The 25,441-nt window shown below is 43.1% G+C and overlaps 1 protein-coding gene across 1 annotated transcript in view; it reads right to left on the bottom strand.

Annotated features, from left to right (window-relative positions):
- Positions 1-31: 31 nt before the first annotated feature.
- adgrl1a (adhesion G protein-coupled receptor L1a) overlaps positions 32-25,441 on the bottom strand; it is a 103,191-nt gene continuing 77,781 nt past the window's right edge. The window contains exons 7-25 of the mRNA XM_071204032.1: positions 24,249-24,577; positions 22,716-23,008; positions 21,329-21,432; positions 20,112-20,297; positions 19,893-19,931; positions 18,159-18,339; positions 17,453-17,575; positions 16,348-16,556; positions 15,637-15,810; positions 14,847-15,056; positions 14,207-14,427; positions 13,864-13,930; positions 13,597-13,688; positions 13,276-13,444; positions 12,171-12,326; positions 10,933-11,029; positions 7,345-7,467; positions 6,088-6,105; positions 32-5,944 (exon numbers count right to left, since the gene is read on the bottom strand). Of these exons, the coding sequence (XP_071060133.1) occupies positions 5,040-5,944; positions 6,088-6,105; positions 7,345-7,467; positions 10,933-11,029; positions 12,171-12,326; positions 13,276-13,444; positions 13,597-13,688; positions 13,864-13,930; positions 14,207-14,427; positions 14,847-15,056; positions 15,637-15,810; positions 16,348-16,556; positions 17,453-17,575; positions 18,159-18,339; positions 19,893-19,931; positions 20,112-20,297; positions 21,329-21,432; positions 22,716-23,008; positions 24,249-24,577 (3,696 nt within the window). The 3' untranslated portion in view covers positions 32-5,039. The remainder of the gene's footprint in view (positions 5,945-6,087; positions 6,106-7,344; positions 7,468-10,932; positions 11,030-12,170; positions 12,327-13,275; positions 13,445-13,596; positions 13,689-13,863; positions 13,931-14,206; positions 14,428-14,846; positions 15,057-15,636; positions 15,811-16,347; positions 16,557-17,452; positions 17,576-18,158; positions 18,340-19,892; positions 19,932-20,111; positions 20,298-21,328; positions 21,433-22,715; positions 23,009-24,248; positions 24,578-25,441) is intronic.

Raw genomic sequence — 25,441 nt, 5'->3', positions numbered from 1 at the left:
TTTTCAATAGTTTTTTATTAATATGTGCTGATACAAGGTCGCTCTGACCTGCGATGATGCAAACACTCACAGAAAATCATCCCCCTTGGCCGGACAGCTGTCAAAGCAGTGGTCTTGAGAAAATAAACAAGAACATTATCCTTCAAACAAAAATAGAAACAGTATCAAGGTGTTATATATCCTCAGTTTACAAATGTTTCAGTGGTACATGACAAATTATTTATTTGATAGAAAAATCACAGAAAGCTCTGGAAATGGTGCTATATGTAGAGCCCAACATGGCACAATGACAGTTCTTTCAATGCCTACAGCCTGTTATGTAAAACCATTAGCATCCAATAACGTATTCCCAGAAACAAACGCATTTCAGGGATGTCCAATACTGACCAGGTTCCATTGTACTGAGTTAATAATACAGCCATTAGCTGATACTCAGAATATCCCATTCACGCTATAGCCAGCTACTCTTCCTCTGATGATGGACACAGATCATCTTGGGCAACATTTACTGATTCGTCCCATAGACGATCATGGGATGGAGCTCACTACAGCCGTGGACAGGCACATGCAGGCACAGTTCAGCCCCTCCCTACTTTCAGAGACTCATTGGAGGAAGAGGAAGAAATAGAAAAAAAACATGCCTACAGATCAAGCTGCTCCTGCCGTATGTGTATAAATGTTAACAAGTAAACAGCTGATACAAGTCTTCACTTCAGTGTATAAAACGACCTAACCTGATTGAAGATGGTTATTATATGTGTGTCAAAAGATATGTTTGTTTGGACCTGGGGGTTTCTATGTAGAATGTGCCTCACAGGTTTAACATTTGGAGAAGCTCATCCCACACAAAAGCCCCTCTGATGTCGGTCCCACCCTGTGCATCAAAGACGGCCCGAATTGCCGGCACAGCTCCACGAACACATATTCAACACCAAAGCGAAACAGCACAATCCTCATCACTGGGTTTATGCCATACCCCTACATACTGTTAAAACTACTCTAAGTACTGTATTCAGTAGTCATGTGGACACACAACAAGAGACCAATAACAAAATAGTACTACTTTATCAGTGTTTACATTTGGTTAAAAAAAATCTGTATAGGAAAATCTTCTTGCGTTTGTTTGTTAGCACTCTAAAAATCCGGCAGTGGATTCATTTTTTCACATTTATTTATGGAAGCATCCATTAGACCAAAACACAATCACGTCATCTATCTTCCTCTACAGGCAGAATCGTTTAATTCAATGAACAAACTCAAAATATGACATGCCGGCTTGATCTAATAAAACAAATAAAGTGATAGGCTCTGGACTTCAAACCACCAACAGAAAAGGTCTCTCTCTCTCTCACCGGTAAAACAAGAAAGAACGGTCTGTGTGTTAAAGTGTGGACTGTGAGTAAACTGACTGTAGGCCTGCTGGGACCTCCGCTGTCTAACGACTGAGCAATAGTTCACTCTCCACTGGCACAAAGCGGACCAAGGGTGCGCCACTACTGGGTCAAAGGTCGGGCATCCCACCTTTTAAACAACTGGAGCACATGCATGTTAGGTTGCAACTGGCACAGAAGAGAAATGTTGTGACGGAGATGGAAAAAGAAAGTAGAAAAAAAGAGAGCGAAGCCAGTTCACTGCAGCGAATTAGAAACCGCCGTGTTATTATTGTAATCACAGGTTGAGAGGACTTTGAATGGGGGAGAAACTCCTGTTGTGAGAGCCTCCGTCCCACAGCTTGGGCTGCGGACCTTCTACTGTATAATCACCATCATCTACCACAGTACGGCACTCTGTTTATTGAGATATTAATCTGGGATAAACAAAGCTTTTGACAAAACAAATTAACACTCTCAAAGAAGTGCTGCACTAAAGGAGTCCATTGAGATTGATATTAAAATGTGGGAGAGATAGGGAGGAAAAGAAAAGTAGGTAGGAGGTGCTGGAAAGGAGAGAAGCAGGCCCAAGGTGACGCACATTCCCCCCCCCCCAAGGGGAAGGCCCGTTTGTACACTGCTTCTCCCCTGGCAAAGATCAGCATCAGCACATTATATCAAATTCAATGAGGGAGGGATGGAGTTAATGATGATGGTGATGAGTATGATGGAGATTAAGATGATGATGGCCGACTTGTGTTTCCTATTAACAGTCATGCTTCTTAAAGTTCATTCAGTTGTCCTCAGTTGACCAATGGGTGCTATCTGAGTACGGTGCCCAATCCTCAAGCCACTAGATCTGTGCCTCACATTGTCCAGCAGCGCCGCAAAACACGAGCATGTTGTCCTTAATTTGAAAACACAGCTCCCAGGTTCAAATCTAAGTCACGTACCATCAGCAGTATGTTCCCTCTATGGCTCAAGTGATGATTCCGGGGGCCTCATCGCGCTCTGCAGCCTTTACAATGATACTTACAAAAGTGATTTGAATAACAAGAATAAATGGTGGTAAATCCGTGTAATCCCTTTCCCTTATCTGTCTTTAACCCTCTCTCTCTCTTTCAGCCCCAGGAGACACCGCTAAAAGCTGTCCTTTGGGTTCTCTCTTAGAAGTGGGACAGTCGGGCCCAGCCAAATGTCACACTGCAGTGGATGCATCTGTTTTCTGCTCACGTCCTCTCCTCACAGCACACTCTCTCGCTCGTCACAGGTTTACAAGGAAGACATTTGAAATAAATAAAATAAATGACAATGCCATGAATAAATCAACGTGAATAAATATTCCAAAAACATACATAAAAACTGATAAATAAACCATAATAAATACCTATAAATACAGCATTTGAGAAGGTGAATTCTCAGTATTTTTAAAGGTCAGACAGCTGGATGAAAGGAGCAGCTCTCTCTTGACAGCTAATTTCTCAAATGTATAGCTTGCATAAGGTGGCATATTGGAAACATGTTCCTTCCGATCAGTCAACCCTGCTTGTCATTTTCATGGTGTATGTTATCGCACGTCTCCCGAGGCGGTCTGATTTCTCCTGTCCTCCTTGTGCCTCAACACAATAGCAACATAAACTCCTATTTGAGGCGAGGAACTTAAGGTAGCTCTTTGAGATGAGTATCCCCTTGTCTAATGTGCATTCAAGTCATGTCACGGAAAAATAGCTTTTCAAATGTTTGTGCACAGAAGTCTGGTGCACGGGACTCACACACACTCACAGACACACACCGGACACACACAACCAGCCATTCAGACGCATTCATAATTACACACAAACACATGCACACAGGTATCAATGAATTGTCACATTAAGCTTTTGAGAAGTGCTGAAACTACCTTTAAGAAACAGCTAAATGCTATTTTTCCAGATAGCGAAACAAATGTCATTATCATACATGCTAAAACCCATGTCGTAAGTAAGTGTTATCTGGTTACATCTTCCAAATAATACAAACAAAATCACTTTATGGATGCTGCCGTTACTCACAATGCTTTATCGTGCCCTTGAGGCACAGAATGACATTTGGAAACATCTATCTCGCTTTCCTCACACCTCCCGCTGCCTTTGGCAATCCCACCCTGGGAATGTCAAAGGTCAAACATTAACAACCTGGGTGTATTATATGACATCAAAATGGTGCCAGGATTTTTTCGTTTTCCGTTTTCCATATATTTATATATAAATAAAATCTACTAGACATTATAATCTGTCTCTCTCTTTGCATTTACATCTCCATTGGATCCCTAGATTTTTCACTGAATGGCACAGACAAGCAATAGATCACGCTACCGGGGAGAGAGACCATTATCATTCAGTTCACAAACTCCAAAACATTTTATTTTTTTCTTTCGTTGGTTTGTTGCAGTACAAGAAGTCATTTTTCATAGTATTTGTTAATTTTGTTGCTTTTGATCATCTGTTGTGTCTATTTACATAGTAGGAATAAAGTAGATTCATGTGTGGTTCCTATGTACACGGCTATACCAATTGGTCGACCAGTGCTTTCGCGGTGTTTATAGTCTTTCTTGTCACAACCACACACAGGAAACAAGTCCACTTCAACTGGCTAGGCTCTAACAGCAAAGTACAGGGGGCCCTCGCAGCCCCCAAAGGATGCAGACCAAAAGTCAACAAATTAAATACTCTCATAAAAACAATAGCAAGGCAGTCATTTAACTTTTCAAATGCCTAAAGCAAACAACCAGATAGAACAGTGGAGAGGAGTGGCCAGTCTTTAGGGTGCAGATTCTTCTGCTCTGGAGGGGGGGGGGGGGGGGGGGGGCGTTTCAGTCTCTGCTTTTACTCCACTTCTGTACATAGTCGTCGATTCACAGCAAGAGAAAATGAAGGCAACTGAATCAGCTCCCACTGCCTGCTGGGAACAAAAGCGTGTTCCCTTTACTTAGATGAAGTACGATTTTGACTTTTGATGTTCAGTAATGAGCACTTCTGGATAAGTGAGCATGTATGTGAATGTGTTTGTGAATGTTCTAGTTTCTATTCTGGCTCAATAAAATATATTTTTGGCAACAATGAAGAGCTTTCTGTGAGACTTCTTTTTAGGTTATAATAGTGTATTATATTCCCTGTCTCCACAGCTAGCTACTCCTATCAAATGATGACATAAAAAAAGACCAATGGATGTTACGAAAAGGAAATGAGATAAAATACAAAATAATATTCCCATCTCCGGAGGCAGGTCTGATGAGTAATAACAATAAAAAATACTTTTACAAAGTTTTAAAGTTTCTCAAATATCTGAAGGTAAACGGGGTAGGTTGTGGTACATTCAGAGTGCTGGACTTGGCCTTAGGGTCACAAAAGAACTTTGGGGGGGAACAGAGTTAAAGAAAGCATAACGAATGCGCTGCGACAAAACTCCCATCACTCATCTCCAGACGACTGGGGAGGGTTTAAGATAAACGCTGACTCAGCCATGACTCCCCCATGAAGGTCACTCTGTTTGCTCATCTGTTAGCTAAATAAAAGTCAAGTGAAAGAAAGGCAACCAAACAAGCAGAAAGTGGAGAGACGCAAAACGAGGCAGGCTAGGAGGCGGCTTTGGCCATCACATATGTCTCCAACTTCCTCCTTCAGCCTCCAGTCACAGGCTGGTGACCAGCTGCATCTGTCCGTCTCCCTCATTATGGGCGGGCTCTTGACCCTGGTGTCCCTCCCCACTCGGTCTCCGGTGTGTGGCCTGGTAGAAGGTCTGCATTGGGGCCCCGCGGGAGCCCAGTGCGGGCCTCCCAGAGCTGTAGTACAGCTCCTCGGGGGGCTGGGCTGAGCGGGAGACCACCTCCAGGGGTTCGGGGCTGCTGTCGGGGTATGGAGAGTCTCGCAGGTTGGTGATGCTGGTGTACAGGGAGTCACGGGCGGGGGAGTCTGGTGCTCTGCTGCCCGTCTGCCCCCCAGCACTCTGGCCGCTGTGGCCGCTGTGGCCCAGGCTCTCGGTGAGGTCGGCCGTGTAGCTCTCGGACTCCTCGGGGTCGCTTTGGTAGAGGACGGACTGCGCGCGCTGCAACAGCAGGGGCTCCTCCAGAGCTTTGTAGAGCAGCTCCACATCCTGTGGGGTGCGCTGCCGCCCCTCTCTCATATAGTCCTCCTCTTCATCCATGCTGATAGATGGTTCTGGCCCGGCCCCTGTTGTCCCCCGACCGACCCCTCCATGAGGACGTCCCCTGGCCAGGCTGCCACACACCCTGTCCCCTACGTCGCATCCTCCTCCACTCCCTCTCAGGTTGTTGTGCACAAGCTCAGAGATGATCATTTTCTCGAAGGCCGCGGCATCGGAGAGGTTTCGTCGGATGCCCCCGCCTCCAAGGGCCTCTGAGCTGCGAGGATTGAGGAGGGGTGGGGAACTTTCTCCTCCCCCACCACCAAGGAAGTCACAGCTGCCCCCGCCTACACCCCCTGGGCCGCTGCGCAGGGAGTAGCTGTTGTTGAAGTTACCATTCAAGGGCAGGGTTTCCATCCCACAGGGATCGCGGGCCTTTGATAACGTGCTTTCTGGACGATAACACAAAGAGAAGAGACACAGGGGACAGAGGGTTTTGGTATTATTATCATACAGTGAGATTAAAGCGCAAGATACAGAAGAACAATAAATATCAGATGGTAAAATTATGTGAACTGAGGTGAATTATACTTACTCGGGTCGCGGAAGGTTCCTGTGAGTCCCAGAGAAAGTCATGTGGAGTGAATAAAATGAAAGACACCCGTCAGTAAGCGTTCTTTAATGGTGCAACATTAACTTGATGCATTCTTTTTAAGACATTTGAAAGGGGAGCGATAACAAAATAAATTAAATCCTTGTCCACCTAACTGTTTTTATTTTCTCTCAGACTCAACATTGAACCCTCAACTCTTACCACACACACACACGCACACGATACCTGGATACATACATAATTCATATACAACTTTGCACAGCAGCCACAATTTGTATTTTACTACTTTCCTTCCACACAGCACAGATGTTGGGATTTTTCCCGAAAAAAAACATCAAGGAGCAAAGCAAAAGCCTCAGTATCTAAAAATGTGAAATGTTCATTTTTGAAATGTAATGCTTAGTGTGACTTTAATCAACGTTCTTCGGTGGTGGTGTGGGTAATTAGACATTCTAATGAATTGCTCTCCCTACTTCCTCTCCCACACTCTTCTAAAAATGTCTTGGCTGCCAGGCCTGTGGCCATCAGGCTTGACGTATTGTGCGGAAAGGCTTTAAAATTTAATAGAAACGCCGCTTTAAATTTCAGTCCTCAGACACGAGGCCTGATACTCTGCGAATGCACACTCAGTCGGCAAGGAGACACACTCAGTCCCTCACCAAGTGAATATTGATACTGCAGTGGAGCAACACTCTAAACATGTCTAATACAGCAGCTGTATGCATCAAACTGTAAATGAAGAGGAATGTTTTAATATACCTACAGTTTGATAAAGTACACACTGACACTCACACCTGACCATCCAAAAGCTAGATGGAACGTCCCCTGGCCACCGAGCTGTCGGATCCCTTTTTCTACGGCCGTCATAATTCAAGCCGACTACTTTCTCTACTTTGAAAATAGGAAAACTGTCCTGTCGATTTCTGGCAGTCACAACTGTAGCTAAACTTCTAAATCAGTTTGTGGCTGTTCTCATGAAGATTTAAGACCCAACCAGATGGCCGGTTAGGCTGTAAGCACTGTTTGGCTCGTTCCTGTTCAGCTTTGTGAATATGTCTGACGGATAGAAAGCCTGAAAAAACCACACTCATGCACATAAACGCAGACACATGTGCAAAATCATTCAAAAACATTAATGAGTTTGTGTAAACCTTGTCTAAATAGAGACAGCCAGCTGAATACTGAATACACACATGTGCTGACATCACTGCACACACAGAGTATTAAAGAGGAGCTAACCAGTAGAGTTGAAGACGCCAGGTGAGGGGGGGGTGAAGCTCTCGGCCAGCAGCGTGTTGTAAGGAGAGGTGCCAGTGCGAGTCTGTAAAACTGGGTTCGTCAAAAGGTGGTTGCCCATGGTCGCTGTAAACATTTACAAAATAAACAGAAATACACATAGGCTCTTATCTTCTCCTCAAATGTATGCAAAGCAATCACAAGCGAGCACACGGCACACGATAGGTGTAGCGCTCTGAAATTCACATTGCCAGACTCGGTAATAACATCTGGAATCATAAAAATATTTTATTCAGATGGGGTTATTTTTGTTATGCCGGTGCTTTACGGAGTAATGCATTTCACAGTTCTCCTCAATGTTTATGACTACTGATTGTAACCTTTGAGTAAAAATACAATTGCATGGGAAAGGAACTGTTTGGAGCATTGCCATTATTTTTTATTTGTTTGGCTCCTGACAATGTAGTCAGATGAGGTAGAACAGTAATGAATGTCATTATGTAGTCGAGGGGTGCCCTTGAAACACACTTAATTTCCCAGTGCAATGTGAATGCCACTACAAGACAAATATAATTCAAAGAAATGGCAGAGAGAATGTTGTATAATGCCCATGTATGGCTCCAGCCGGAGGCACCTCAAACAGAAATGCCATGAAATTAAAAATAGGACAGCATGACGGAGAGTAGTCCAAGGCAAAGCACAACCTTCAGGTCTCACGCCTGCCGTTCATCACACAGCAAGGGAGCAGGGAATTCAAAAAAAGTAAAATATGCACTCACACACTGCTTTTTATTTGCCATGTCCCCTCCTCTTTCTCGTCCCGTCCATCTACAGTATTTGGCATGCCACACAAACCCCTCTCCCTCTATGTTCTGGCTCGTTCTGCTGTGTCTTTACTCAACCACATTTCCACAGTTACTCACGCCAGAATTTAACAAACAACACCAAATTAGCTGGGATTAGATATGAGTGTGTACCTCATAGGAATATCCTGTGGAGAAGGAAGTAAGCTTTAAGTGGTGAGATAAAGTAGGGCAAGAGGAATCATGGGAGGCTGTGTGTGTGTGTGTGTGTGTGTGTGTGTGTGTGTGTGTGTGTGTGTGTGTGTGTGTGTGTGTGTGTGTGTGTGTGTGTGTGTGTGTGTGTGTGTGTGTGTGTGTGTGTGTGTGTGCACACTTTGTGTTTTGGACACATTACTATTGTGCTTTAGTATGAGAGTTAGGTTCATAAAGAAATGAAGTGGAGGAATCAAAGAAATCCGAGATGCCAGTGATAAGGCTGCAGCGTCTTTTCTGCAGAATTGGCCTCTTGAATTACTCCTTCATGATAGAGCCTCTCTCTCTCTCACACTTTTCCCGCTCCCACTCTCCTATTGTCTTTCATTTTCTGCCAACTTACAAACTTCACTTGGAAGCACAGAAAATAAAGGTTTCCCAGCACAGTTGTTTGTGTTTGACAGTGCATCATGGAATGATCTACATGATGTGTCTCCAACAGCCTTGGTGATAAGTCTGTCGTGAAAAAAAGCCACATGAACCGCCTGTCCGCCCACCGATCACACACACACACACACACACACACACACACACACACACACACACACACACACACACACACACACACACACACACACACACACACACACACACACACACACACACACACACACACACAAAAACACGCATACAAACCTTTCATCCATGCAGCTCACTCGTAGCACCCTCTTCATTACCCCCTGCATTCCTCCTGTCACTCTCCTCAATTAGAATAATTACCCCCTGTTCGCTCACACGCTAATCAGTTCATTAAAAACAAAATGGATGAAATTAGCATACAGAGTGACGGCTGATTTAGCAACTGCCTCTGTTGTCATCATCAACACCACACCCCTCTCAATCTAAACCTGAGCCAACCTCCATCGTCTCCGTGTTACTGACGGCTGCAGCGGTGACGCCAACAGTAGCTGAGGCTGAGATAATCAGTGACTCAACGCATTTCTTTTACTTTTTAAATAACCTCTAAGTGCTGTGTGGAGTTCAGAGGGGACGGCATGCGTCACTGCATCCAAGAGATGTGGGTGCAATCGATCCGATGACTCCATAAAGAGGATTCTGAGGTCATCTAGCAGTTTTTACAATAGGTTTTTTTCAAGTTTTCTCAATCGATTAAAAGAGTCACACACAGTTCATCACAGTAATACTCGTCATCATATTATTAATCACACATTTCAAATACAAGTATTCACTGGAAAGAGAAATCAGAGGGTTTATACTTTATAATAACAAGATTTAAAAAAAATTGCTGTCCACCAATTCTCCGACACTTAGCTAAAGCCTCGACAAAGGCACAAAGAGCCGCTGTGCATCTCCTCTACTAAGAGCTTATTATCTCTGACACTACTCCCACTCATGTGCAACTTCAAGACACTGGCTCATGCTTCACTAACATGCCTTTCCTCTATTTTCACCGCACCTCAAGCAAACAAGTGCAGTTGTGCCTTGAGGGCTCTTACTGATGTCCATCAAGCTATACATGTCTCTCCGGATAATTCCTCGGCTTTCTTTGTCTTTTTACTACTTTTGGTTTATCGAAAACCTCCTCACTGGATGGGAGCAACTTAGGGTAACTGTGTAAAGGGATTACTTTGTGCTAAAAAGGTTTAACGCATTTAGGTTTCCAGATTAATCTCAAGCATTATCGCATTAATGTTCACGGGTTATAATAATGGGATCTCAACACATGCATCTCCGTGATATATTGCCATGTCAAGACTTCTTTGTAATTAATGTGGAAGATTATAAAAAACCGAAAAGGCAAAACCATATTAGTTTTATAGGTTTATTAGTTTTTCTCTGGTTTGGTGTTTACCTGATATTGATATACTCGTCTCCATCGTTGCTCAAATACATTTTAAAGCAAAGACGGATGACTATTCTAACATTATTAAATATTTCACAGCAGCTGACTGCAAACAGTTATTCAAAGCTTTAAACTCTGTTCAAGAAGTGATTTATGATGTGATGAAGTAGCTACCCTACCCGTGGGCTCAAGTAAAATATTACTGACTATTGTCTGTATACTATATCTTTAATATAAGTTAAATATATCTTTAATATAAGTATTAAAGATTCACTCAAATCAGCTTATTAACAGTAAGAGGAGTTAATTGCGACCAACCCACACACAGATTCACATATTAAATGGGTTGAGCTTCATATATTGGGTATAAGTGCTTTTAAAGACCAGCGGCTGCTACTGCACTGAAAACTGAAATTCACCAACCAGACATTATTAAATGTACGCTTTACTGCTCTGACAGCTATTTGCCAGTAACTGCAAGGTGATGTGAATCATTAGGTAACCTTTATACACCAGGCATGAACATATATTTCAACATCTTGTATACTGTCACATGTGCACATGTACCGCTGGGTAACAGCACCTTGCCTTGGCTATGTCCACCCTTCCCTTTGCTTTAGTTATTTCTGTTGAGTTTATCTAAATGTGTGTGCTATAGCCTATGGTTGTGTGCATCAGAGCATGCCTATCGTAACAGAGGGGGAGCAGAGCAGTGAAAGAGGGAGGCCTCACCGCGGTTGAGTGTTGGGGTGTTATTGATATCTCCCGCCATGAAAGAAGATTCCGTCTGCTTTCGAACCGTGTCGTTCCACATCCTGCGGATCCGACTCTGGAAGAAGGAGCAGAGCTCAGTGAGTGGCAGCAAACAGACAACACTCCCATCACTAACAACAAGTTAAATATAGAAACACGACGGGTAGACTTTGTATCTCAGTGGGGCTCCTGTAATCAAAACGGTGGGGCTCGATCTAATCCGTAAAGAACAATAGGCAAACATGGCAGACAATGATCGAGAGGTGTGGGGTAAAGAGGCACAGTGCTATGTCATGTAATCATGAGGGGGGCTAATAATCTGGAGCTGTGTAGAACATGATTGCAGTAGCTGATACTATTGTTATCAAGAAGCCTCTCATTACAGTGGGGGAAAGCTGGTTTGTTGATTGTGTGGACTGTCAATGTGTGTACAGTATGTGTCTGTGACAGTGAATATACCAGCATGCACAGCATTTTTGGGTGTGCTGTATGGTGCCTTGTTTAAATATAGCACATGGACTTCAAAGGAAATATGTATTAATGAGTCATTCTAGTAAGCATAGGCCTGCCAGTAATGTATGGAACCATGAAAGTAAAAACTTCACAAGAGAGGTGAGCACGGCAGATGATTAGAGCAGCTTCGCCACGACTAATGAACGCCTCATATATCATGATGTCACACACTCTTATCCTGATCTGTCACTGAGAACAAAATGTATTGTAACACCGGTGTTTCACTTGCTGCACATTTTTTTCAGGGCAGAAGAAAGAAACACGACTGTTGTGTGAAAAGTCAGTAAGTTAGTAAATCAATTCAAAGCTTTGTAATCGCTGAATCATTGTTATTGATTAGCAGTCAAATCCTCACAGGCGCTTTCATTTTGAACTCTAGAATCTTACATAACAGAGCTTTTAAAATGTCCCTTGTTTCCAAAGCTATTCATTTTGTTTTGACACTCTTTTTGAAAGTGTTCAGATACTACCAAGGGAGTCATTTGATTCAAGACAATTTATTTTTTGTTTCATTCCACCGAAACAAGCTGATTTTCACCGAAAGCTAAGGCAGATTTACTCTTCATTTGTTTGAAGAAAAATACTATTTTTAAATTCATTAGTGGCCTAGTTGTTGTGTAAAGATAAACAAACAAGTGAGCCTGCATCTAAGGGTTCTGTTTTGCATGTGCCATCCTCTATGTGTGGGTCTGTCCTGTTCGCACCTGTCGGTGGGCCGCTGCGTGGCGGGCTTGGCTGCCGCTGTAGTAGCGGTTGTTGGCACGCAGGCCCGAGTTCTTCAGGGAGCCATGGGAGCTGGTGGTGGAGGTGCGGCTGCAGCAGTAGGAGTGACGCAGACACTTACTGTACTCCTTATGGACCTGTTAAGAAATAACACCAACGGCACAGCGGCAGGTTTCAAAGCCACTCATCAACACAAACACTTAGATTCAACAGCCTGGACCCAATGTAGAGCGGCACCAGCTTTTAAAACACGGCAACATAAAGGTTCAAGCACTTTATGCTGAATATTAAAGGTCTCCTATTATACTATTTTCAGGCATATATTATAGGTCTCAGATATATAAAATATATTACAAATATGTCTATGAAGTGTTTTGCTCAAAATACCAAACAGATCACCCATTCTAGCCATGCCTCATATCCCTCTATTTCCGCCCTGTTAGAGAAGTGCTGATTCTGGGTCCGTAGCTTTAAAAAAAATATATATATTTGAAAAGAAAGAAAAAAAAGAGGGGGGGGGAGCTTGTGCCTGCTCAGAATTCTACTGTACCCAGATATTCAGCTAACTGCTGCCGTGATGAAACGCCATATCATGTTCAAAACCACATCAAGGATTATTTCTGAAACAGTATGGAGCTCAAATGCTTTTTCTCTTGCGGGTTTACCACAAGGTGGGTGAGTACTTTTTTATATCCTGCTTTTTTACACATACTCTCTCCAGTAAAGGGTAGCTCTGAGTGTTAGCGATGCTTGCTAATGTAAACAAAGACCATATTACGTCCAAAACTCGTTGTGCATTGTTTCTGATAGTGATGTTTCTGAAAGGGCCTTGGGTGTAAAGCCCGCCCACATTTCCGATATTACGTCATATCGGCAGCAAATCTGGATCAGCTCCGTGGTACCGCCGTTTTTAGAGATTTGGGTACGGAGGAAAAGTGTGTACAAAAGTGCATTTTTTCATGATAGGAGACCTTTAACAACGCATGCAAATCAATCTATTTATCTCCTCAAAAATACATCTGCTTATTCATATATATTACATCTATAATTTGAAGTAGGTCTTAAAGACTGGCATTGTGTTGCTACCTTCTTCTGCAGGGCACAGTGGAAGATGAAGATGAACATGCCCTGAAAGGCGTTGAAGGTGGTAAAGAGGTAAGCCATAATAACTGTGTTTTCATTGATGAAGAGGAGGCCAAACGCCCACGTCATCCCCAGCAGGAACAGCAGAGCAATGGCCCCCAGAGCCCATGACCTGTTGACAGTGGAAAAGAAAATGTAAAAAAAACAGAATCAATTTAGAAATGAATCCAGCAGTGTGGTTTACTAATCATAAGCTTATGCTTTCAGAAAAAAACAACATTTATTTCCAGGAGTATGACTCCCATTTAAAGATTTTGAACTCACCTAATGTTATCCAGGCGGCTGGAGTCAGGTTTGAGTGCTGAAGAGTTGCGTACCATCTTGTGTAAAGTGATCATGAGGAAAATGAGGTTGAGCTAGGGACAGAAGATCGGAGGATAAATAAAACGTGTTGTGAATTTTACAGTCTGTACCAACATAGTGACTTTGCACTGTGAATAACCTCATCAAGTGTGGTGAAATAGTTTTGGTTCGTCTGGGTTAAATCAAAATGATGAGGGGAATAATACTGTCTGACAGTAATGCTAATACCATAATAACAAATGAAACAGGTCCAATGAAGCTCCAGATGAAGTAGTTATCCACTCGCAGCCAGCATCTGGAGTGGCACAAAGGAGAAGAGGGAGTTACACACAACCAAACTCACACTCACACAGCCACACACACACACACACACACACAATATTTCCCTGTCTCAGCGGATTATCTTATGAAGGCTAATCATCAGGCTTTGGCTAAGTGTGTTCAGAAAAGCCAGTCCGCAGGGAGGTGCAAGAGCTGTTCACACAGCACTGCATATTACATTTCCAGCTGGGGGAATAGCATAATCCTCCTTCTCAATCTGCAGGTGCAAAAGATCTGTCTTCACACGTACGCTTTCTTTGTCCCATAGCTCCTGTAGTCTATGGCCGCAGAGATGCCCACCACGAGTGCGGGGAAGCAGTAGCCGCACAGATAGTAGTACTTTTTGCGGGAGTATTCGCTTTCAAAGACTTCCACCAGCATGAGATAGAGTTGCACACCCTCCAGACACATCCAGGAGAAGGCAGCCAAGAAGAAGAAATGCAGAAGGCCAGCAAAGATGGGACAGGCAATCTGAGGATAGTAGCAAGGGAGGGAGAAGAAGAAGATGTGGAAACATTCAAATAAAGGAGAAGAAATAGTTAAGATCCAGACATGTAACTGACTGAAAAACAGGAGAGTATTAGGAAGTGGACATTTATAGAGGAACAATTATAAGCAGCCCCCTGAGTGATTGTCTCTGTGAGTGGTAATTCATTACTTAGAGGTTACTCAGTGCAGGGTATGTTTCATAGAGTAACGTAATGAGACACTATGTCAATTGTACTTTTACAGTCACCATTAATATAATAAAATTACCTCTGTCATTTTCAAGTTGGAAAATATGAAAGACTTCCACCGGATCTTGTGATTCACTTTTATGAGGGAGATGTAATGCAATTATTTGTTTCAAAGTCAGCATGTATCGGACTGAATTGTGGCTATTAACCCACCTGGTATTCTGTCTTGTCGATGCCGATGAGGAAGAGCAGCTCTGCGATGAAGAGGTTGATGCAGAGGTTCTTGTGAATGGTGTTGCGGTCGGTCTGCAGGCCTCGCAGGAAGCAGAAGGTGGAGATGCAGATGGCTAGACACACTAGGGAGATGACAATCCCAACCCAGGTGATCACAAACAGGATCAGTTCATGCATTCGCCCCTGGTACTGAGGTCCGGGTGGTGGCACAGAAACAAAAATGGCGGGTTGGGAATGTGGAGGGGGACAGGATGAAAACAGAAGGCAGAAGGACACGGATACACAACAGAATCAGACAAATAAAAAGGGGGAAATATTGGACAAGACAGGGGTATGGGGGAGATGAGGAGTACGGAGATAGATGAGAACAATAGGGCGATAGATATACAAAACAAGGGGGAGGGGAGAAAAGAGCAAAATTGTTTTGTTTATTATTTGTAAATATATGCAAGGAGCTAAAGTGTAGAGACAAGAGACAAGACGTCCTGAAAAAAAATAGATGACATTCAAATTCATGTGAATGTCAGCTCCAAGTAGCAGGACATGAATTTGTAAGCATGTGCCTCCCAGAATGTCGGAGTGAAAGGAGGAAAAGAGAAAATACAAAACAAAGAGCTTGTCAGCCTTGAGTGGGTACATTAATGTGCATGTGTGTGTGTGAGGGTGTGTGACAGAGAGAGTGAGCGCTAATGCTCGCACGAACAAACGTCTGCATAAATTAAACAGCTTCTGTTTTAAACGCGAGTCTGCCATGCCCTGGTTTACTCACATCGGGCTCGTGATGAGCCATAAGCACGGCGAAGTTGGTGAGGTGGCTGCAGGAGCAGGTGGTGTGTGTGCTGTTGGTGTCCAGCAGCTTGCAGCCCTGCGACGACCACTGGCCCGTCATGGAGCGCTCAGAGTAGTTCCAGAAGGAGCAATTTGGAGAGTAATAATTGTCCAACTGCAGAGAAACAACAAAGAGAGGAATGACAGATAATGTTGATGGGAAGTTGTGAGAAAAATATCTCTCGTCACCGGTTTGAGCTTCAATAATCAGGATACATGTTTTTATTATCCTTGCAAGAATGGAAGTAGTCATCACATACAGAGCATATGGTACAACTAGTTCCTGAACAGTGTCCTTCACATGCTGATATACAAGAGAGGGAGTTACACCGTCACAAGATGGAGGAATACCGGTTCAAAGCAGTATACAAAGTTTAATTTAGATTAGCTAAGACCCACTTCAGAAACGATCGGGCTTGTCATATGTCTATCTCCATAGAGGCTGAATCATCATGTTAATCACATAGCTATCATATTCCTAAAGCAGTGTGTCCTGACGCTCTTCTAGGTAATCATACATCCGGTTACGCACACAGCTACGTAGGGCCTTTGCTATCATGTGCTACTCTGATATTGGACGAGTACATTCAGTATTTTCCCAACAGAAGTGTCAGAATGTGTAATAAGCATGACAGCGCCGAAGTGAGGTCACCTGTAGGTGTTTGAGCGTGAAGACAACGGGCTCAATGAGAAACACTCGGCTGGACTCCTTGTTGATGGAGGCAGCGATCACATGGGAGTTGACTGCCAGGCGCTTCTTATCGTGGCTCAGCCCATCCACCTCCATCTTCACTGTGGCGTTCTCCGTGGACAGGAAGGATCCCACGTTTTTATATAAGATGAACACCACCTTGACTTGTCCTGCACATGAAGAGGAGAACAACATTGTGAGATGAAGAGGTAGAGAATGAAAGAGGGAGAATGTCAGAACAAGAGCGAAAAGAAAGAAAGAAAGCAACAAAAATAAAAAGGCAGACGGAGTGATAAAGGGGGGAGGAGGAGGATGGATGGAAAAAAAGGGAATACAGAAATGGGAGCATAATATGGTTTAGGCAGCGCGAGTGGCAGAGATAGAGGGTGGGGAGTGACAGGGTGAGCGAGAGAGAGACAGAGAGAGAGAGTTAGTGAAGGTTAGAATGATGGTAAGGACCGTTTCATTTTGACTGGTGGAAGAGAGCGAGATTTAATGTGGAGGGCAATGGAACATTCATCCCTCAAGCATTCACAGATCTCTTATTATTCCATATGAATATTTCATGTGCGTTTGTTTCAATCATTCTAATCTCGTTCCCGATGCAGAGCCGAGCGGAGACAGAAAACAGAAAAGGGAATGGGATGAGGGGCCATGAAGGGAGGAGGGGAGCGATAGAGAGGGGGATGACAGAGAGGGGGGGTAGAAACAGGAGAGATGAGAGAGGGGGATAAGATGGCAAAGAGACGGTGCGAGGGAATGGAATGGGGGAGAGAGGGAGTGCTGAGATTGCTCTGTCAGACTGGGGCCGATTGTAATCTACACGCCTCCCCAGCTATTCTATTAAGACTGCTGTTAAGAAACCATCAAGAAAAGAAATTGTCTCAGCACTTTTGTTAATCTGATTAGCCTATTATTATGAACCAATAACTTAGTCAACTGCATGCAGATTGTTTTAAGCGTGCGTGGAAATGCAAACGGAGACATAAGAGCGGGGCTGCACAGGACAGTAACATTCTTCAGGCCTCGGGTGAGGAAGGGGGGGGGGGGGGGGGGGGCTGCTGACCGTTGCGACTGTACTGTTTGATGGTGGAGGCTGAGAGCTGGATGGTGCTGTCGCTGGCGTAGTTCTGTGGGAAGGATAAGTCCTGCTGGTCCATCTCTGTGTTTAAAACATGCACCTCCAGATCTGAAACACACAGCCGCACCAAATACATGAAATAAATAACAACATTAGTCCAAAACACGGTGGTTTATCAATAGATACAGCAAGGCATAATAATTACGTTATTGACTTACACTAACGCAATACAGGTAATGCACAAAATAATGACTTTGATTATTTTTTCTGACATTTGTTCTAACATTTGATCTGATATTGATTGTTGTATTATGCATGTTTGTTTGTATCAGAATGACATCAACATTTTAGTCTACATAACACTAGAATAAATAGCAGAATTTCCCTAGTACACAAAAGATGTAATCTATTGTTTTGGTTTTGTGGTTTTTAATACAAGTTTTAGAGAACTTGCACAATCCAATTGCAATATCTGAATATTCATTATTAAAATAAATAGCAGTGTATTACTCATTTAAATTATGCTCTTATATTATCATTTTTAACAGTGGCATAAAATGATCTTAAAATCGCATAATATAATTTTTTCGCTTTTATTTCAGGGACAATTAATCGTCCAACAACATTAATAACCGTGACACGCCCTACCATACATCAATCATAATTAACACCATCAACACTGTTGTCTTACCAATGCTGGGTGCTCGATCAGAAAAGCGTAACCCGTACATGTTGTTAGCCAATAGGAAAGCTCCCTTCTCCAGGACGTCCAGTAGCATGGTGGCCGTGTGCGCCTGCTCTGTGGTGTTCATGTCCTGCCACGACTCCAGGGCTTCGGGACGCAGCAGGTTGTCCACCGTCTGCACCACCGCCTGGAAAACAAAGCATTCATTACTATAACGGAGAAAACTTCACAACAAGATGCACAAAATACTGAGTAGTTACGTAACGGGTAACAAACGAATCAAGAACTAATAATGGATGAATCCCTCATAGGAAGTCACAGCTTTAATGTAAATATATGAGTACAAATAAATGCTTATGATATATTATTTGAGTATTTAGAGTATTATTTCTCGACTCTAGATGCACCAGCTCATTCCTTCTTTGTTATTAGAAGCCAAAGACACAAACATATGTTAGCCGTAAGTTAACCATTGAGTACAGTATGCACATGAGGGGACACACAATCACATGTTTCTAATGTTTGGGAAGATTGTTCATCTTCAGTAGCAACTATTATGTATGTATTAGCTATTAAGTAATGATAAGTAAGTTCTTAATTTCTTTATAACCTGTTCGTTGGTAATTCATCTTGTTCCAACATATTACTTGACCACTTTAAACCAATAAGATTCAACTATAATTTCTTAGAAACTCACCACTCTCCTGCACTGCCTTTATTACTGAGCTAGGTCAGACTTATTACCTTTCTATTTCACACTTACAATTCATTTAATGGCAATTTTGATGGTTGTATCAGCTATCCAATTTATTGGAGTAGCCTGCCTGATGAATCATGTAATTCTCTTGCTCAGGCCTCTCAAAATGAAGGATTGACTGCTGTGTGGAATAAAGAGCGTCGCCGTTAACAGGATGAATTTAGCATCACTATGCACTCGATGCGCTACTAAGAGAAAAAAAGACTAAGGATGTCTTTGTTGCATCATCTTAACAGTCCTGCGGTAACTTGCAACTAGTCACAAAATATAGTGGTCGGTTACATGCGACACAGCAGCCTTTAAATTCATCTTGCACCAGCAGAGATCAGAAGATGTGGCGTCATATTACAGTATGCTGCAGACAGGTGGAGATACACAGAAGACTGTGTGCTGCAGAGTGCCGCATTTCATCATTACAGAGAAGCGTACACAAGGCCTTTTTATGATATTAGATTACAGCTTTCTCAGAAGCAGAGATATTGCACAAATAGTAGAAAAGAACAGAAGGGTGTAGTACGACAAACTGATGCCTTTCATACAGTACTATCGTCAAATACAATTTTATCAGAGCCTCATATAGTATCTTATTGTGCAACACAATGAGGGCAAGGCCACTATTACACACTTAGGATCAATCACAGTCCAACACAACTAAGATTACGTCAAGCACGATGACTTCCACATTTGCTAAACCCATATTTCAAACCCATACACATCATGAGCAATGTAAAAATTACAAATGAGTTTTCCCTGCTGTGGGAAATACAATGTCTGCCAGGAGATGTACGGAAAATCGCCTAACCAGAAGTTCTATAAGTGATTATTCCGAAGGCCAAATATATCATTTTACAGAGCATTGAGCCAAAGAATCTCATCCACAGTCCTAGTCTGCTCAAGGATTTATCTTCCCTCAGTTATTCTAAGTCGCAGAGCAGTCCTACTCCACAGGCATGTAAAGCAGGCAGATAAAAGAGGAAAGCTACCTGGATGTAGGCCCGACAGGTCCGCTCTCGCTTCTGGAGCTGGAAGGGAGAAAACAAAGCATGGCGTTAAGCAGCCAAACAAAAAAGCTACAAATTAAAAACTCATTCATCCTTGCATGTTTAAGGAGGTACATCGCATTAACCTTAGCATCCTTTTCTTATGCTTGAATCAAATGTATACGTGTGTGTGCTTGTGCGTGTGTTTATGCTTCTTTCTACCTTGTTGTAGTTCCGTGCAGCTGACTCCTTGTTTCCGGGCCTCAGGGCCTGGAGCTGGGCGTCCAGGATGTCCAGTAGTTGCTCGATCAGCCGCACGGACGAGCTGACATCGCCCGCCTGGATCCGGCTGCGCGTGTGGTTCACCAGCTCTCCTGCTATGTTGGCAGCATTCTCCCCGCTCTTTATCTGCACGTGAACACACACAAACACAATTAAGTGAAAGTAACAGGATGATAAAACAGATCTCCTCTAATTAGTTGAATCCTATTTTAAGTGTTTAGAAAACAGAAACCTCATGTGTTGAATTAGTCTCAATAGTAATAAAAACTCTTAAGGATCTTAATAATCAGCCCTTCTTACATCGTGGTAAACAAAGACGGACCTTGAAGAGCAGATTTTCTCCCTAGTGCTGTTTCACTTGCAAATCACACCCTTAGCAACCACTTTGCAATTGCAAATGATTTTTGCCAAAAGAAGAAGGTATAATAGATTTTTCCAATGATGTAACTATTCACTAGGATGCTGCTTTCCATCCCAGGCACACACTTACAAACCTTTAAGAAAGCCAATCAGGGGCCTCTGCATATAATAGCTCAGTTTGTAGAGATGGTGGAGGCTGAGTCCATGCTGCGGCAAACGCATGTTTGAATCCAGCCTGCGATACCTTTACACGTCTATCTATCCTTCTTTTTCAAATCCATCACTCACATTTAGTATTGTATCTGGGTTTAGCAGGTTACTTATAATTCAAATTGATATGGACTGAAATCTGATTACTACCCAAATCAGGGTTGATCCGATCAATACAGTGTATATAATAACACAGTTTAGCGATTTAAATAGCAGTGAGCTTAGTACAAATCATCTGCCTCATCTAAAGACCATGATGTTTAGCTGCCGGAAAGGCATAATGCCTTATATAAAACTGAGGTGGAGAAATTGAACTGGCGGAGTACTTTGCAAGCTGAAAGTACTAAGCCTGATTTTTTTTAAATGATTCAGCCTAGCTGTGTATTACTGAACATAATTTACTGAGTAAATTAAGTATCAAGAGCAGATGCCTTGTAATGAAAGGCCAGTTGAAATGAGTCTGTATTTTAATCAGGTCAGCCTTGGAGATATGTTAATGTGTGTGGAGGTGGACAGGGAGGAGGGTCGGCAGCGGGGCAGAGGAAGGGGACGGTCCAGCGGCCAGGGGGTACGGCTCCAGGTCTCACCTTCTGGGCCACCTGGTTGACCCACGGGGAGGTGCAGTTACTCAGGTCAGGACCCCGCGGGTTCCACATGACCTGCTCCGCCAAGCACTGGAACGAAGCGATGCCTGGAGACGAGCAAAAGGAAGAGGAAACAGAGGAGGGGGGAGCAGTGGAGAGATAATAAGCATTAGGTGTCTGCAATTAAAGGGGGACAGTGTGCAGGAGAGGGATGAGCACTAAAAATGTTCTCAACCCAAGAAAAACTGAATAAAATGTATTTTAAAAATGTAATACGCAAAGTGTTTGAAGATGAGTGGGAAGACGGAGGGAGGAGGTAGAGTATAAATGGGTCAGAAGTGGAAAAGGTTCAATAATGGAGGAACGGGCAGTGAGAAAGTGAGGCAAGAGAAAGCAAGGAAGAAGACGGCGGGGATGGAACAGGCTTTCGTGCTCTGAATGAACCATTTTAAAAGGAATACATTCAGACGTACCACATACAATTTACCTTGTGTTCACAGACTAAAGACTTCAGGTTAGATGAGTCATTTTTAAAATAATAGGAACTCTCATTTCTAGCTAGGTTTTGGGTTCAGAAGAAGGACACCACGCAGGGATGTAACCAGAGAGTGGTCTATATACTGCTGCTAACACAAATAACCAACGTCATGTCAAAGAGACGAGGAAATGAGAAGAGAGCCGACAGATAGAGAGAGAGGGACAGCAGAGGGAAGCGAAGAACAGAGATGACAGGAACACTGCAGCAGCGCTTCACAGTTGTAGAAGGATCAGAGCAGATGTGGCGTGGCATTTCATAACTGCTTCTTCTCGCTCTCCCACCGATTGTTTTCCCGTCTCTCCCTCTTTTCTCTATACTCTCCTCCATTGGCCGCAGATTGAGTTTGATAGCTCTGCCAAGACGCGGCAATTAAGCTCGCTGCTAATTTAATGTTTCTGCCGCTCACAGAGAGAACATACAGAAATCCTGAAAGGCGTAAGAGAATGGAGGAAGACCTTTTTTGTGACAAAAGTGCGCTACATGTTTGGAGGTATAGAAACTAGAATGAAGGGAGGTAAAGCCTGTGTTGTCTAGCCTTTCATTTCATTATTCACTACTTTCAATCAGCTCTGTTTCCGTGGGAGATGAGCCTTTCATATGTGCAGGACGTGCTTTCATCTGTGAGTCCACAGGGAATGTGCCTGCTGGAGGGATCAACGCAGGGACAGATGAAGACAACAGTGGAAAAAAACAAGCGCGAGAGCACAAACATGCTCATCACTTGGCTACATGCTGAAAGATACATTGCATGCACACACACCCACATGCTTCAACATGAAACGCCCCTCTTTGTTTCAGGAAGTGGAACAAATGCAAACACGTTTAAATACAAACACATGGACCTGTCCTCACCGAGAGACCCTTTGGGGCACGGGCGGTCTACAGTTTCCCCTCTCTGGGTGGTGGGCCACTGGACACCTCGCACCAGCTTGGACTCGCAGACATGTGGCTCCAGGTCTTTAGGAGGGAGGGGGGGCCGGCGGGTGACGGGCACAGTGGCTGTGATTGGTCGAAGATCAGGGTGCTTGTTGATTGAGCCGATTGGGCGCGAGGTGGGGGCCAGAGGGCGAGCCGTAGAGGGGCTGGCACTGGCAGAGGAAGGCCTGGCTGGAAGAGTGGTGGCCACTTGGGTAGTGGTCAGAGGGGCCTGAGGAAACACAAGAGGAAAAGAGAGAGAACAGAAGAGTAAGAGGCCACCAATGAGACCCAGAGTGAGTGAGAGACATTTAGAGAGTTATAAAGGATGTAAGGGATTTGTGAGAGAGCAGCAGAGGCGGCGGCAGAAGCCAGAGATCAAGAGAGTGAAGTACATAAGCATGTGAATTAAATATGTCTCTCCGAAGTTGAGTTCAAAAGTCTGCCTTACAATAATTGGGGTGACAAATACTTTTTGGAGCCCCTCAAAGCGTGCTCTCCTAAGAGATGAGAGACGCGATTGAAGAGATGGAGAGAACGCATCGACACAAGTCAGGAAGAAGTAAATAATTGATCAAATGTATCGGAGAAGTCACCATCGCTAACAACCAAACCTAATGCCAAGATAAAAGAATCACATCACAACTACAAAATCCTTGCTGATCAAACGCAGAGGCAGCGAGCAAACTGTGAGTGCCGCGCCCTGGTGTCTCTGCCTCTTCTCTCTCTGGGCCTAATTCGAGCTTTATACCGGCCTTTATGCGGCTCAGATATACAATACATCCAAAGTTCCCTTTTAAATTGATGGACTGCCAAAAGGCAGTGTGGGGTTCTCATTTCATCCTCCCCCTTATCATTTCAGAATGACGTTTTCATTATCCATGACACAGAGAAGTTGATAAGAAGTGCTTTAGCAGTCATACCTGAGAGGCTGCTCTTTACTGTAACTATGGCTGGATGGAATTACAATGATTTGAAATCTAAAGCTCCTAAATGTCAGACGAGAAGTAGTCACAAACCCTTTCTGCGTGGGCTGTTTAAAGTGTGCCTTGATCAGGAAAAACTACATTTGCCAATCACTGCAAATGGTTCTTGAATATGAATATGAAATAAGCATAAATGGAAACTATAGTCATTGCAAGTACATAAATAAATCTGTAAACCATATTAATTTATCCTGGAAGAGAAGATGGTGAGGTCTGTAGAGTCTATTCAGGTAATACTTTTTTAATTTGTATTATACCGACCAAAAGCAAGTATTCATTAAAACAATGTGCGATACATTATATCTCCCATAATACCTTATTACCAATTTATACATCTCAAGTATAATCTTGGCAAAAAGAATCGGTATACATTTTTGTGATTCGTTTTTTCACCAATTAACAAATGCAAAACAAATCACAAAATCTGTAAGATGCTTTTTCCCACGCTGTGTTTCTGTATCTCTTTGAGTGGGACGGCTCCTGACCTGTGGTGGGATCTGGGGGTCCAAACTCCAGCGAGTAGCGCAGCACGTTATAGTTGTTCCACACATAGAGCTGGTTGTCCCGAGGGTTGTAGTCCACAGAGGAAATATACTGATAGGGGTTGGGGAAAGGCATGTTGACGGATTCCTCGCGGCCATGGTTTGTGTTGTAGGCGTACATGATCAGGTCGCCGCCCGCCTCGCTGTCATCGTCCTGGTAGACGGACCGCACTGCGTACAGCACACCGCACGCCATGAAGGCATTGGATGCCATCCTCTTGTCAAAGGTGGTCTCCCAGGTGCCTTCAAAGCGCAGGGTGTAAGGATTCACCTAAAGGCAAGGAGGAAATAATGTTGAACTGGGGAAAGGCCTAGGTGTAAATGATCATTCTCAGAAGCTTGAAGTGCCAGTTTGGTTTTTGAGGGATTTTATTTTATTCCTTCTTAGATTTACAGTTATAAATTGATAAAGTTCAAATGTCCTCACGACTAAAAAAGCAGGTCTACTTTTATTTGATTTCTGATATCCTATAGTTATTTATCTGTGTGCAGTTGTATCTATCATTAAACTTTGAAAATGATTTGATGTAACATTTTTCATATTACCCATGTTTACATGAGCCCGCAGCGGCACAAACGGTACTTCTGTGCAATAATGTAAAGATTTATAAGAAGTTCAAAAAATATTGAAAAAGTAATTAAACTCTCAGCTCTAGAGAAGAGATATTTCGTTGCTTTTATGCAAAGCTGCTTCTGCTCATTATACCTCCAAACTGTATATATAATAGAAACCTTGGTGTGTGTTGCACAAATAATAAAACTCCCCAGAACCCAAACAATTCCTTGATGATGAAAGTGATCACTTTTTTATTTATGACTTTGTTGCTCCATTATTCTACACCCTCATTGCTCATGCAGGGTTTGATATTTTAGATGGATAGTTTAACTCGTACAGTTAGAAAAACAATTTCCTGGTTAGGTCAAGATAGTGATAATAAATGGGACCCGTCTCTCCGAACAGCACATTATTCAAACTCTTGTTTGTTTGCTGCCTGATTGCAGTTTTGTTTGTTAACAAACAAAGAAGCAACTTTTAAAATCGTGCTTTAAGTTTTTCAAGGAAGCATGGCAAAGTAATGTGATATGATTAACAGTATGCACAATATATGATTCTGAACAATTAATATACTAAAAA

The sequence above is a fragment of the Pseudochaenichthys georgianus genome, chromosome 8 (assembly GCF_902827115.2).
Source record: "Pseudochaenichthys georgianus chromosome 8, fPseGeo1.2, whole genome shotgun sequence".
NCBI lineage: Eukaryota > Metazoa > Chordata > Actinopteri > Perciformes > Channichthyidae > Pseudochaenichthys > Pseudochaenichthys georgianus.
Note: the sequence above shows the minus strand (reverse complement) of the source record. Positions and strands in the feature narration are given on the sequence as shown.